This window comes from Tursiops truncatus, chromosome 1 (genome assembly GCF_011762595.2).
Source record: "Tursiops truncatus isolate mTurTru1 chromosome 1, mTurTru1.mat.Y, whole genome shotgun sequence".
Taxonomy (NCBI): Eukaryota; Metazoa; Chordata; class Mammalia; order Artiodactyla; family Delphinidae; genus Tursiops; species Tursiops truncatus.
Window position 1 is genome coordinate 164,807,327 of NC_047034.1, and position 12,712 is coordinate 164,820,038.

General features: G+C 45.9%; 1 protein-coding gene across 4 annotated transcripts in view; it reads right to left on the reverse strand.

The window, feature by feature from the left end:
- The window catches only part of NCMAP (non-compact myelin associated protein), a 53,006-nt gene that overhangs the window by 5,557 nt on the left and 34,737 nt on the right, over nt 1-12,712 (reverse strand). For 2 of the 4 annotated variants that reach the window (XM_019938472.3, XM_019938473.3), the window contains exons 2-3: nt 5,088-5,178; nt 1,793-1,877 (exon numbers count right to left, since the gene is read on the reverse strand). In XM_019938472.3, coding sequence (XP_019794031.1) covers nt 1,793-1,877; nt 5,088-5,169 — 167 coding nt within the window. In that variant the 5' untranslated portion in view covers nt 5,170-5,178. Of the gene's footprint in view, nt 1-1,792; nt 1,878-5,087; nt 5,179-8,262; nt 11,893-12,712 lie in introns of those variants that run through there. The other 2 variants (XM_073794231.1, XM_073794234.1) reach the window with 2 other exon arrangements.

Genomic DNA, 12,712 nt, shown 5'->3' on the forward strand with positions numbered 1-12,712 from the left:
TACCTCATTGTAGTTTTGATTTGCATTTCTCTAATATTTAGCAATGTTGAGCATCTTTTCATGTGTCTATTGTCCATTTCTTTGGAGAAATGTCTATTTAGAGACACTTCCATTTTAAAGATGATAAAATCAAAGCACAGAGAGGCTAAATAACTTGCCTGCTTTTGACAGACCAAAGACTGAACCCAGGTTTCTCAATTCCCAGCCCACGTATCATTGTAAACAGGATGGGGTGAGTAGAGTCTCCAACCAAATTTCAACCTAGAAAAGGGGTTTAGAGCTCCAGCAATGATGGAGAGGAATGGCGGGTAGAACTTGCGGTCTGATGCCACTTCCTGGTTTGAAATAGACCCAAACTGTAACAGCCCAAAGATTTTTTAAAATAACATATGAAATGTTATTATTGTTATTATATGTGTACTGGTGGGAGTATTTTCTTTGAAACGAGATGAACTGGGTTTGAATCCCAACTCTGCCAATTAGGGCTGAGTGAATTCAGGCATGTTACTTAATCTTCCTGTGCCTGTTTCACACCTATAAAATTGGGGATATAGAAGCACCCACTTTGTGGTGCTGTTATGAAGACCTAATGAGTTAATACATGTCAAGAGCTTAGAACCGTGCCCAGCACATAGTAAGAGATCAATATATGTTAGCTACCCTTATAAATACATTAATATTATTATAAAAACAATGCAGAAATAAAGAAGCACACCCCTTGACCTTGCAAAAACCAACCAACCAACTAACCTACTAGCAATCCCATCATGCAGACATACTGGTTGTTAACACCTCGTGGTATATCATTTGAACTTTTCCTGGGTGCATGTGCGTAAGCCATGTGCATGATCATAATGTACATACGGCTTTAGGGGCTTCCCTGGTGGTCCAGTGGTTAAGAATCCACCTTCCAATGCAGGGGACGCAGGTTAGATCCCTTGTAGGGGAACTAAGATCCCATATGCTGCAGAGTACTTAAGTCCACACACCACAACTACTGAGCCTACGCACCCTTGAGCCGGTGCGCCACAACTAGAGAGAAGCTGCACACCGCAACGAAGAGCCACTAGCCGCAACGAAAGATCCCATCTGCCACAACTAAGACCTGACGTAGCCAAAAAATAAATTAATTTTTAAAAAATGACGTACATACTGCTTCGTAAATTTTGACAATATGTTGTAAACAACTTTCCTCATCCATTTATACATTTATACAATATTTTTAATGGCTTCCAGGTCTTCTATGATGTAATTGAATTTAGTCTTTTAATTTTGATTTATTCACTGAAAAGAATAATCTTCTAGCAAAGCTGTGACTACAGGTGATAACACAGCAGTTACTCTTCCTACAATTTATATGATTTTATTTCCTCTTATTTGGTCCCAGAAAGTAAAGTCACAGGTATGTGCATTTCAGTATTTGTCACCTCAAATACTCATGTGGTCCACACAATACAACCTAGCAGAGGGCTCTCCAGGAGAAGAGGATTGAAACACTCCTCTCTTATTTGTAAATTACATATAAGAGTTTACTACACAGCTCAAGGTTATTATCATTGTCATTATATTATTATATTTTAAAAATATTTCTCCAAATACAAAAAGATATGGTCACTGTGAAGTTCTTCCAGTAGAACAGACAGCAAAAAAGGACCCACAAAGGGTTAGAGCGTTTGATGATGGACTCATAGATACTGCTGTGCACATAATAGGCACCCACAAACATTACTTCCCATTCATTCTGGCATCACTGAAGGGACCAGACAGTTCCAAAGCCCAGGGCATCCCATACCTGTTGTACATCTTCAGCAAGATCAGAACCACGGTGAAGATGATGATGACAACCACCACAATGGCAGCAACGATGGCTCCCGAACCTACGAGGAAGGGAGGAGTGGAGATGGCTAACGTGCAAACTGAAATGCAAGGAAGGATGCGGAGGCTGGGAGGAAGACACAACACCTGGCTTCCTCACTGGGTCACGGAGAGGAGAGAACGTGAAATCCTGGCATACTCACTGCTGACCCCAGGACAGAGTCACATCTAGAGTGGCAGTGTACCTCTGCCTCCAATGGGACTTGGAGGGCCATATCCTCAGCACCTGCCCTGCCAAAATCCTGCCTTAGGCTAAGCCCTGCTCTTATCATCCCCAAGATAGCCTTGAACTACTTTTGTGAAATAAAACATCCTTCCTTCTTTCAGATGATAGAAAAGTAATATGCGGTTTTTGTAGATAATTTTTTTTTCCTACAGGACACACATGGGCAACAACAATAGCCCTGTGCCCTGTGTAGGTAATTTTGAAAATATACATACAACCCAAAGAGGAGGGGAAGACGAAGACCTCATTACCCCAAGAGCCACTGATAGTCTACATATGTACACATTCGCCAATGTGATCATGTTTTTGCATATATGCATATTTATCTATCATCTTTTAGAATAATTTATTAATCCTATGTCTGAAAATCCATCTTAAGAAAATATTCATAAATATGGAAAAATATGCGCTTGATAAAAATGGAACCATATTCCATATACCGTTTTACACCAAAATACCCTGATCCTTTTGCCGTGTAAGTACATATTTCTCTTCATGACTCTTGAAGGCTGTATAGTACTCCACTGTTTGCCTGCGCCATACTTTGTTTACCAATTCTTTATTGAGGATATTTATGTTGCATTCCATTTTACACTATTAAAAACACGGCTATGATGAATGCCCTTGTAGCTTAATATCTCAGATCCTAATTTCAATATCAGCTCCCAGTCCCAAAGTCAAATTCTAACATTAGGTTCAAGATCAACAGCCTTGCCAGAATTGATATAGAAAACATCAAGAATCATAAACAACCCGATCTATTTGATTCTGGGGAATTGATCATAGGGAATAATCCCCAATACAGAAAAAGCTATACGAATGAACATGTTTATTACATTATTGATATTCTAAATATGGGAAGGGTTTAATAAGGTATAGCACACTTATCCATGAAATATACTGTAATTAAAATAATAATTATGAAGACTATGGTACATGGAACACTTTCGATGATAGAAAAGTGTGGAATATAGAATATGATATTATATACACATATACATACATATACGTTATGTTGCAACCATTAAATATGTGCATACAGACATAACATTGAACAAACCATTCGTGGTATGATTCCACGAATACAAAGTTCAAAACCAAGGTAGAATTAATCTATGGTGGTAGAAGTCAGAACAGTGGGTTCCCTTGAGTGGGTGGGGGATAGTGATTGCAAAGGGCACCAGAACTTCTGAAACACGGATGGTGGCCTGATTCTTCATCTGCGGGGCTGGCTACACAGCTGTGTGCACTTTGTGAAAATTCGTCCAGCTGTGCACTTATCATTTGGGCACTTTTTCGAACATATGTAATGCTTTTATAAAAAGTTTACTTAAAAAACAACAACAACTGTGCATTTATTCATAGGAAGAAGGACAGAGGGAAAAAGGGAGGGGGTGGGGAATCCATCGTGGTGTTACTTGTTTTTCTTTCCTTCCTGGGGAGTCCAGTGGGTTTTTCAACCTCGGCTGGATAATTCTCTGTTGTGGGGACTGTCCTGTGCCTTGCAGGGTATTTACCAGCATCCCTGGCCTGTACTCACTAGATACCAGTAGCACTTCTCCTCCCACACTCCCAGTTGTGACAAGCAAAAATGTCTTCAGACATTGCCAAGTGTCTCCTGGTGGTAGGGTTGCCAGATAAAATACAGAATACCCATTAAATTAGAATATCTGATAAACAATGAATAATTTCAAAATATTGCAAGGTATATCCTTATACTAAAAATCTATTAATTGTTTATCTTTTTTTTTTTTTTGCGGTACGCGGGCCTCTCACTGTTGTGGCCTCTCCTATTGCAGAGCACAGGCTCCGGACGCGCAGGCTCAGCGGCCATGGCTCACGGGCCCAGCCGCCCCACGGCATGTGGGATCTTCCGGGACCGGGGCACAAACCCGTGTCCCCTGCATCGGCAGGCGGACTCTCAACCACTGCGCCACCAGGGAAGCCGAATTGTTTATCTTAAATTCAAATTTAATTGGTATCCTGTACTTTTATTTGCTAAATCTGGCAACCTTATTTAGGGGGCAAAATTGCCTAGTTGAGAGCCATGACTTTTAGTTAAACGAAAACAGTATTATTCCCATCTTGCTGACAGTGATTCTATCTACCCTGCATTTCACTTCAGAACTGTTTTGAGACATATCTCAGCAGGCCTCTGTAGGTCTCCCCACCCAGCAAGAGCAGGCTAACATGTGGGACCCTGTCCCAAGAGCGACCCTCTCTGGGTCTCCATAGAAGAGCCACATCCTGCCATTAACCCAGCTTCCTGCGAGTACCCCAGCCTGTAGCTGTTTAACACTGTTCCTCACTGCTCCATGTGTGTCGGGAGGCCTATTCCATTCATGGAGGTATGTACCAAGTCGCCTGAGATGACTGAAATGGACCCAAATGTCACCTAATACAGTCAGTTGGCTTTCTGAAGAATGGTCCTCAAATTTTTCCTTCTAGGGACCCCTTGTTCTTGGCAAATGTCTCCCCAGAACTAACTCTTCCTACCTACATTCATTTACTCTTTGGTAAATGGATGGGATGTCTTTGCTTTGCAAAACTAGTACGAAAGTAGCTGCATTTTAAGGTGACTCGTGTAGGGCCATCTTACAAGAGATAGAAATCTCCATTGCCTTCTAAGCCCCCAAACTCCCTAATGAAAATAATAGTAATAGTAATAATAATAATAATACTCATTAGGTACTTAGTATGTTTCATTCGCACAGAGGCTCTGCTACGTTTTTTACGTGGATTATCCCTTCTAGCTTTCACACCTACCTATGTGGCAGCGTTGTTAATATTCCCATCTTATAAATGAGGAAATCAGGCCCAGAGCAGTGAAGTCATGTGCTCAGGGTCATGTAGTTGGCAAGTGGTATATTACTGAGACTGAGACCCAGGCAGTGTGTCTCCAGGGCCCACGCTCTCGACACCAGGAGCTGACCACAACACCTGTCCCGCCCTCGCTCCCCTGGCCGCCAAGCTAAGTTGACCTTACTCTTGTACAGAAAGTCTTCTCCTCTGGTGGTCATGTTCAATGAGAAGAAGGTGGTACTCCCCAAAGGGGTAGCTGTGGTCATCTCGACCTGCTGAGAAGGAAGATGAAATATCATTTAAAACCAGAGTAATCTTTATAACCCCTGTATGATGCCTCTTTTGGTCTTCATCTGGGTGACAGGAGAAAATATTTAAGCATGCAGTTTCTCTCAGCAGCAATTAAAGATAAGGCGTTTTACTATACACTATGGGGAATTAAAAATAAGGTCTGACATTTGTAAAGAACTTCATTTTACAAAGCAGTTTCAATTCATTCAACAATATTTATTCAACTCCTCCTAACTATGTTTCACACAGAATGTCTAAATTGATCTTCTGGAAACTGTGAGGGAGGTTATCGTTGCCATTTGACTGATGAAACTGAAGCCCCCAGTGCCATGTGGAGCCCCAAGTTTACCTAGAAGAACTGAACCCCGGGCGTCTACTTCCCACGCTAGTGGGGCTTTGGCCACCCCACAACCGTGCTTGAAATTGTGTTCCTGCTTTCAAAAGCTTTACAATCTAAGGAGGAAAGAATAAAAGCAAATGAAAAAAATTATGGTTACTTGATTATTAAGCAGTCAGTGACATGAGCCATTGGGTTGTGAAGAATGATTTCAAGGAGGAGATCAATTTGAATGGGCCTTGAAGGATGAGTGTGGTCTGGGGATGGGGGTGGAGGAGAGAGAACACAGGGGTGGTTGCGCAAAACCCTCAATGGGAAGAGAGCATCTCCCATGCACAAGGCTGTCTTCACAAATGCCATCTGTCAGCTTCCTTAATGCTCTCAATCATCACATTTTGCTGCTGAGAAACTGAGGCTCAGAGTGGTTGAGTGAATCGACCAAAGTCACACAGCTACGAAGACGTGGAGCTTGGCCCAAAGGCAAACTCCTTGACTCCGGAAGCTCACATTCTGGTGAGAGTGAGAGAGACAGTAGGTTTGACCATAGCATTCTCGGGCTCAAAAAACAATCATCTCCCCGGTACCCACACGTCTATATCTGGCAGCGAAAGCCCTTCACTGGCTGTTTCCACCCTCCATTTCAGCCTCCTGGTTCCTCCTACCAACCTCTGCCAAATTGCTGGGACAACGGGCCACTCCATCCTCCCCCGTCGTTCCTGGTCTTTGCTGTCTCTGGGCTGCGACCCCAGGCTTTGGCCTCCGAGGTCCCCCAACTCTGCCAGCTCATGATGGAAGCGGGAGTCAGCACCCCTCCAAGTGGGGTCAGGTCATCTGCAGCCAGGCTGGGGGCTCTGGTGGCTATGACCTGTTCCCCTGCCAACCCTCCCAACAAGGGCCTCAGCCTCAGAATGACCCTGTGCGGCCAGGCCCTGCTGATCCACAGGACAGGCTCTGCCTTTACTTTCTCTGCCCTCCTTTAAGTCTCGAGATCCTGCCTAAACTACTGCTCCATCCCCAGCTATGTCTGTCCCCTCCTCCCAAAAACCCAATCCTCAGGACTTTCACAACTCAGGCTTCCTGAAGGACGTGTCTGTGACTCTGATGTCCCCACGCCGGCCAACCTTTCAACCTTTCAGCCTGGCTGGGCTTCCTGTCTCCCGACTACCTTAAACAGACCTGGGTTGCTGGCCATGCTCCATGGCCCGCTCCCCCTCCAAAAGGAACAGAACTTTCCAGACTCAGCCCAGTCGCCTTCAGGAAGACTTCCCGCCAGATGGAATTAGCGATGCTGCCCTCCATCCTCCCATAGCAGTGCCCTGCAGAGAAGCACCACCACAGCTCGTGTCTCAGTTGCTGTGTCTGGCAGTCAACTTGCCACGTTCATGGTCAGGCCGTTGAGGTAGAGACTGTTTCTGGTTCTTTTCACTCCTGTCTGGCTCTCCTCACCTTTGCCGGTGGAAGGACTTGAGTGAGTGGCTGAACCTCTCCCAGCTGGGGTTGCTGTTTGTAAAATGAGGTAGCTCTTCCCAAGGGAAATGAGGGATCAAGGTTAAGTATGGAAAGTGCTTTTAAGTGCTCAGTAAATGGTAGATAGCCCTCAGGATTTTAGTGGGTGTCAGTGAATACTTGCTGAACGAATTAGAGACAGGAGCTCAAAACAGGAAAAAAAATTCTTTCTATAAAAATAGGTATGGACCAGGCTTCCCTGGTGGCTCAGTGGTTAAGAATCCACCTGCCAATGCAGGGGACACGGGTTCGAGCCCTGGTCTGGGAAGATCCCACATGCTGTGGAGCAACTAAGCCCGTGTACCACAACTACTGAGCCCACGCGCCACAACTACCAAAGCCCGTGCACCTAGACCCTGCGCTCCGCAACAAGAGAAGACACCGCAATGAGAAGCCTGCGCACCGCAACAAAGAGTAGCCCCCGCTCGCCACAACTAGAGAAAAGCCCGCATGCAGCAATGAAGACCCAATGCGGCCAAAAATAAATAAATAAATTTATTTAAAAAAAAAATAGGTATGGACCAATTTGCGAACATGGAATAAAATTCTTCCCCAGCCCCCGACCCCCACTCCTACTCCTAAGGAGAGGTGGCTGAACCCCTCCCTCAACACACACATATACACACTCCCCATCTCAGCACATAAAGGGTTTTAATATGCATTTGCCCAGACGCTCTGCTTCTATCCCCACCAATATCAAGCTGAGGACACTCACCAGTAACGCTTTCTCACAATTCCTTTTAAACACAAAAAAGAGAGAAAAACAAAAATAAAAACAAAAACATTAAGAAGAGGCAAATAGGTGGCCATTGGTCAAAGGTCATTTAAGGAGAGAGACATGGCATAATCACTAGATAAACTAAACCCTACCATGGACACATCCCCTGTTAAACCAACATGCACAAAGATGACGGAAGCCACCATCCGAGTGTCTGCCACATGCCAAGACCTTGTGCCAGATATTTTTATCCATCCTCTGATTTAATTAGCAAATGCCATGTAAAGTAGGTTTTCCTCTCCCCTTGTTTCAAATGAGGACCCTGAGACTTTCCATGCTCATACAGCCTGGAGGCTGCAGCCTTGGCATATGAACTTGGTTCTGCAAACTTCAAAGACTATATCCTTCCCTCTACACCACCTGCCCCTGGTACACATCGGTGGGGAGGGGGGGAATGAACAGTCACTACAGGAACCCGCACACATGTACTCACAGACACATACTGACCAGTAATGGAGCCGCCTAAGGCCACCAGGACACAGGCTCCTCTGCAGGTCCTTCAGGGTGACCTCCTGGGTGCCAAGTGCCAGGTGTGACTCCTTTTCAGATGGGCCCGGCTACTCTTCTTTCTGAGAGAACAGTGAGTAATCCCAGAGCATATCTTGCCCCATCTAAGGACCGAGGGCTTTAATTACGTCTCTGTTCCTGCCACATCAGAGAAGGTGGGAGGGAGGGTGGTGGAGCGTTGATGGCCAAGGATGTGGGTGTTTTCATGTGTGGGGCCTCTGCAATTCTTGTTAACCAAGTGAGATCCAGCAGGGGATTTCAGTATCAAGTGTGCCCATGACCGGGATCCATGGCCACAGAAAATGGGGGAGCATACAGGGAGGGCGAAGCTAGTTTTCATTGACAGAGGTTAATTTAATAATTAATAATAATAATAATATACTATGTGCCCCAGGCACTGCACTCAGTGATTTATGTGGGAGGTCTCATTTAATCCTCATACCTTTCTGGTTAGGAGGGTGCAGTCACTGTGCCCACTCTACAGATGAGGAAACTGAGATTCAGATCAGAGAAGAAATCAATCTAAGCTCACAAGGCTAATATGTAGCCATGCTAGGATTCAAGCTAGGGTCTGTCTGATTTCACAGCCCCTTCTCCATGAACTCTCACTGGACTGCCTCCCAGTGGATCTGGGGACAAACCTCACAGGCTGTGGCACAGAGAGCCAGAGCCCTTGATCTAACCCTGACCCAGACTGGTCCTACCTGACTGGTCCCCGACCTTGCCTATACTCTGAACCTCTGTCTCCAGCCGAGCCTTAATCTCATTTGCAGAATCTATAAGAAACTTTTCCCTTGGGTTGTTTACAAATGGCCCCGTGTGGGAGGTCAGTTTGGGAAGCGATGGAGGATCACGGACCTCACTGAACCACCCCTCTCTGACTGTTCCTTGGTTAAGTGTAAGGGCCATAACTGGAGGATAAATGTTGCCAGACCCCACCTGTCCAAAATATTTCCCCCTTCTGCTCCGCCCCTGTGGTACCCTCCTTCCCTCTGGCCTAGCCTAAAAGTTCCTCCCTGGATAAGACAGCCCAGATGCTATCAATCCTGGCAGACCCCTACCCAAACGTCCAACTATAGCTCAGAATAGGTAAGCCATGAATGCCTGAGACCCACCAAAACATTGGGATCGATTTCTCCCATTCACCTGAGAGATGGGAGATTCAGCATGACTTGGTTTCTCTCACAGACAAGAACCTCACTAGTCCCGAGCAGTCCCTTGATAAATTTGGGTTCATTATCAGAAAATTAACTTCCATTTTGGAACCAAAAGCTGTCCCCTTGTGATTTTAACCCATTTGTCCTAATTCTCTTCCCACAAAGGTAATCTGCTACTTCTTACACATGACAAGGATCATGCTTAAAAGCCCTTCTATGTATGAAAAGTTAAGTTCTATGAATGGTACAGTTCCGGTAGCTGAAATCAGCACATCAATTTGATCTCCCACCAGTAGGTGGCAATAGCAGTTGGCTATAGTATGTCCTTTCGGACTTCACCAACAAATCGTTGGTGGACCCAACCTGTTTCTAAGTAGAGGAGCTCTCTGCCCTTGAACACAGCAACTGTATGTTCTCTGATGATTTTCTTCTCCGGGATAAATATTCTCAGCTCCTTCAAACAACCTTTAGGGTGATAGTCTCCCTCATGGATGGGTTCCTTGTTTCTCTGTCTTCCTTAAATATAACACCCCAAACTGGATACATGACTCCAGAGGGGGCCTGAACTCTCCAGAACGACATTTTTCTTGACAATTATCAGACCTGAGCCTGAATTCTACTATTTACTAGCTGTGTGACCTCCGTCAACTGTCTTCACTTCTTAGTTTTCTGATCTGTAAAACAGGAATTACAAACTTCATAGGGTTGTGTGAGAATTAAATGAGATAAAACATGTGATATATTCAGCACAGTGGCTGCACACAAAACCTATTGCTATTGCACTGGATGAATGCAGGCAAATAGCCCATTCGCTTTCCAGGCAGCCAGAGACCCTGCTCCACCCAGACCCTGCTGGGACACCCGCAAGCCTCTTTCTGACTTATTCTTGTGCTTGTTTACGGTCAAAGCCCTAAGATCAGTAAGTACAAGGGCTTCCTACACTCAAAGTGCCATGGAACTAGAAGGCAATAACGGCCGCATTATGCATGGTGACAGTGTTATGATGAGCTGCGGTCCAGTAACCAGAACTCCATTACACTCTTGTGCAGCTGCCTTTTTGAACTTAAGGGCAGGACTTTGCATTGATCCCTGTTAGCCTTGACCTTGTTGATTGGGCCCTCAGGAGAGGAACTCCAGCTCCTGCTGGGTGGCTCCTGAGAACTCTTGACGGTCTGTGACAGAGCATGTTGTCTAGGAACTCAGGACCCAGCAAGGGCTTCGGGGTCAGGTAGCCCTGAGTTTTATTCTTGGGCTCCCTGCTGACCGGCTCTCCAAGCCAAGCCACTTCTCTAGGCTTCAGTGTTCTCATTTATAAAGCAAGAATAACACTCCCTATCTTGCTGGGTTATGAGAATAAATGAGATGTTATAACTGTCCAGCACAGTGCCTGCTGGATGGTGGGTGATGGGTGAATGTCCATCCCAGACTCTCTTCTCCTTTCCTTCCTGTCCCCAGTCTGTGTTCTCCCTCCTCTTCTTCGAGACCCCAGTTCTCCACCTGGCCAAGTGTTTGCTGCATTTGCTCAAGCTCAAGTATGAACAGGAAGGTCAAGGAGCCAGGCCATGAAGGCTGATGTCCCAAGGAGGGGATCTGAGGAGGAATACCTCAGAACTTCCAGAGGTTTGACCTTCTCCTTCATTTCCGCTGAGTGTAGAGACAGAGGAAATAGTGAAACTACCCCCAGGGAGGCAAAAATCCTAATGGGACTGGTAGGGCACAGGGGCTGCTGGGTGCAGCAAAAGAGCAATAATGAACTCATAACTTGGGGTGAGAATCAGGACACCTGGGTCCCCTTTGTTACTCTTTGCCATACAACTTTGGAAAGTCATCTCCCCTCCCTGGACCTTGGTTTTCCCACCTGTAAAATGGCCCAGTTTGGAGACGATCTCTAAGGGCCTTTCCAACTTGTGGTTCTATTGCGTGGACCAGCCATGCATAGCTTACCTCAAGAACCAGTGTCTTCCAAAAGCTCATCTTTCTTTGTAGCTACCTACTTGGGGGATACTGGGAGACAGTGTGTGCAATTCAGGCTGGAAGGCAGGTGAGACTAGAACAAGCCGAGAAGAACTCCACAGAGGGGTTTTGAACGGCAGCAGCATTGCACACGGGACCCCTAGGAACCTCCAAATGCTCTGTTGAGTACATAGTAACTCCCGTCTGCCTGAATCTTAACTGGCCCCTCTTACACCCTCCATTCCTGCTGGGTTCCACATCATCTCCCCCCACTCCATCTACCCTGCGTGTGCTTGACTCTGTCCCATTGTGTGTCACAGCTTCCAAAGGTGGGGTCTGAGTTGGCATAATGCCATCTTGAACTTGGGGCCAGACACAATTACGTACTGAATACGTGTTCCTTGTGGTTGGTCCCCAGAAATTAGGAAGACCATTTCTTGTTCCATTCATCCATCTACTTTTCCATCCTCCCATCCACTCGTGCACCCACCCACCCACCCACTGTGCACGCATTCATCCTCCCACTTGTTCTGTCCATGTTCCCTGTCATTCATTCAACCAGCGCCCACCATGTACACAGCTCTGAGACGATTCAAAGATGGGCCATGGGGATCATGTATCTAGAGCTCAGACAAAGAGGATGAGAAACGGAATTATTTCCTTTAAGAATCTTTGCTGAGACTTCCCTGGTGGTGCAGTGGTTGGGAATCCGCCTGCCAATGCAGGGGATGCAGGTTCGAGCCCTGGTCCGGGGAAAATCCCACATGCTGCGGAGCAGCTGAGCCCGTGCACCACAACTACTGAGCCCACGTGCCACAACTACTGAAGCTCACACGCCTAGAGCCCGTGCTCCGCAACAAGAGAAGCCACTGCAATGAGAAGCCCGCGCACCGCAATGAAGAGTAGCCCCCGCTCACCACAAATAGAGAAAGCCCACGCGTAGCAACCAAGACCCAACGCAGTCAAAAATTAAAAAAAAAAAATTAAAAAGAATCTTTCCTTCCATCAGTATTTAGTGGGGCTCATCCCCCCTCACGCCTGGTCCAGCCTGATCAGAGGTGGCTGAGCAACATCAGATTGAAGTCCTATGGAAAAGGCAGTGGCCCGTGGCTCTGGAAGTTTGGGTTCCAGGCCCACCACATCTACTAAGTCTTATTTACCCATCTGTCAATTTCTGGCTTGAACATCCTTTGTTTCTTATTTTTGTGGCCCACATCGTAAAGAAAGGTGCCTCAAGGAGCTTCCAGCCCAAGACCTGAAAGTCTGATAAGTTTCATGGA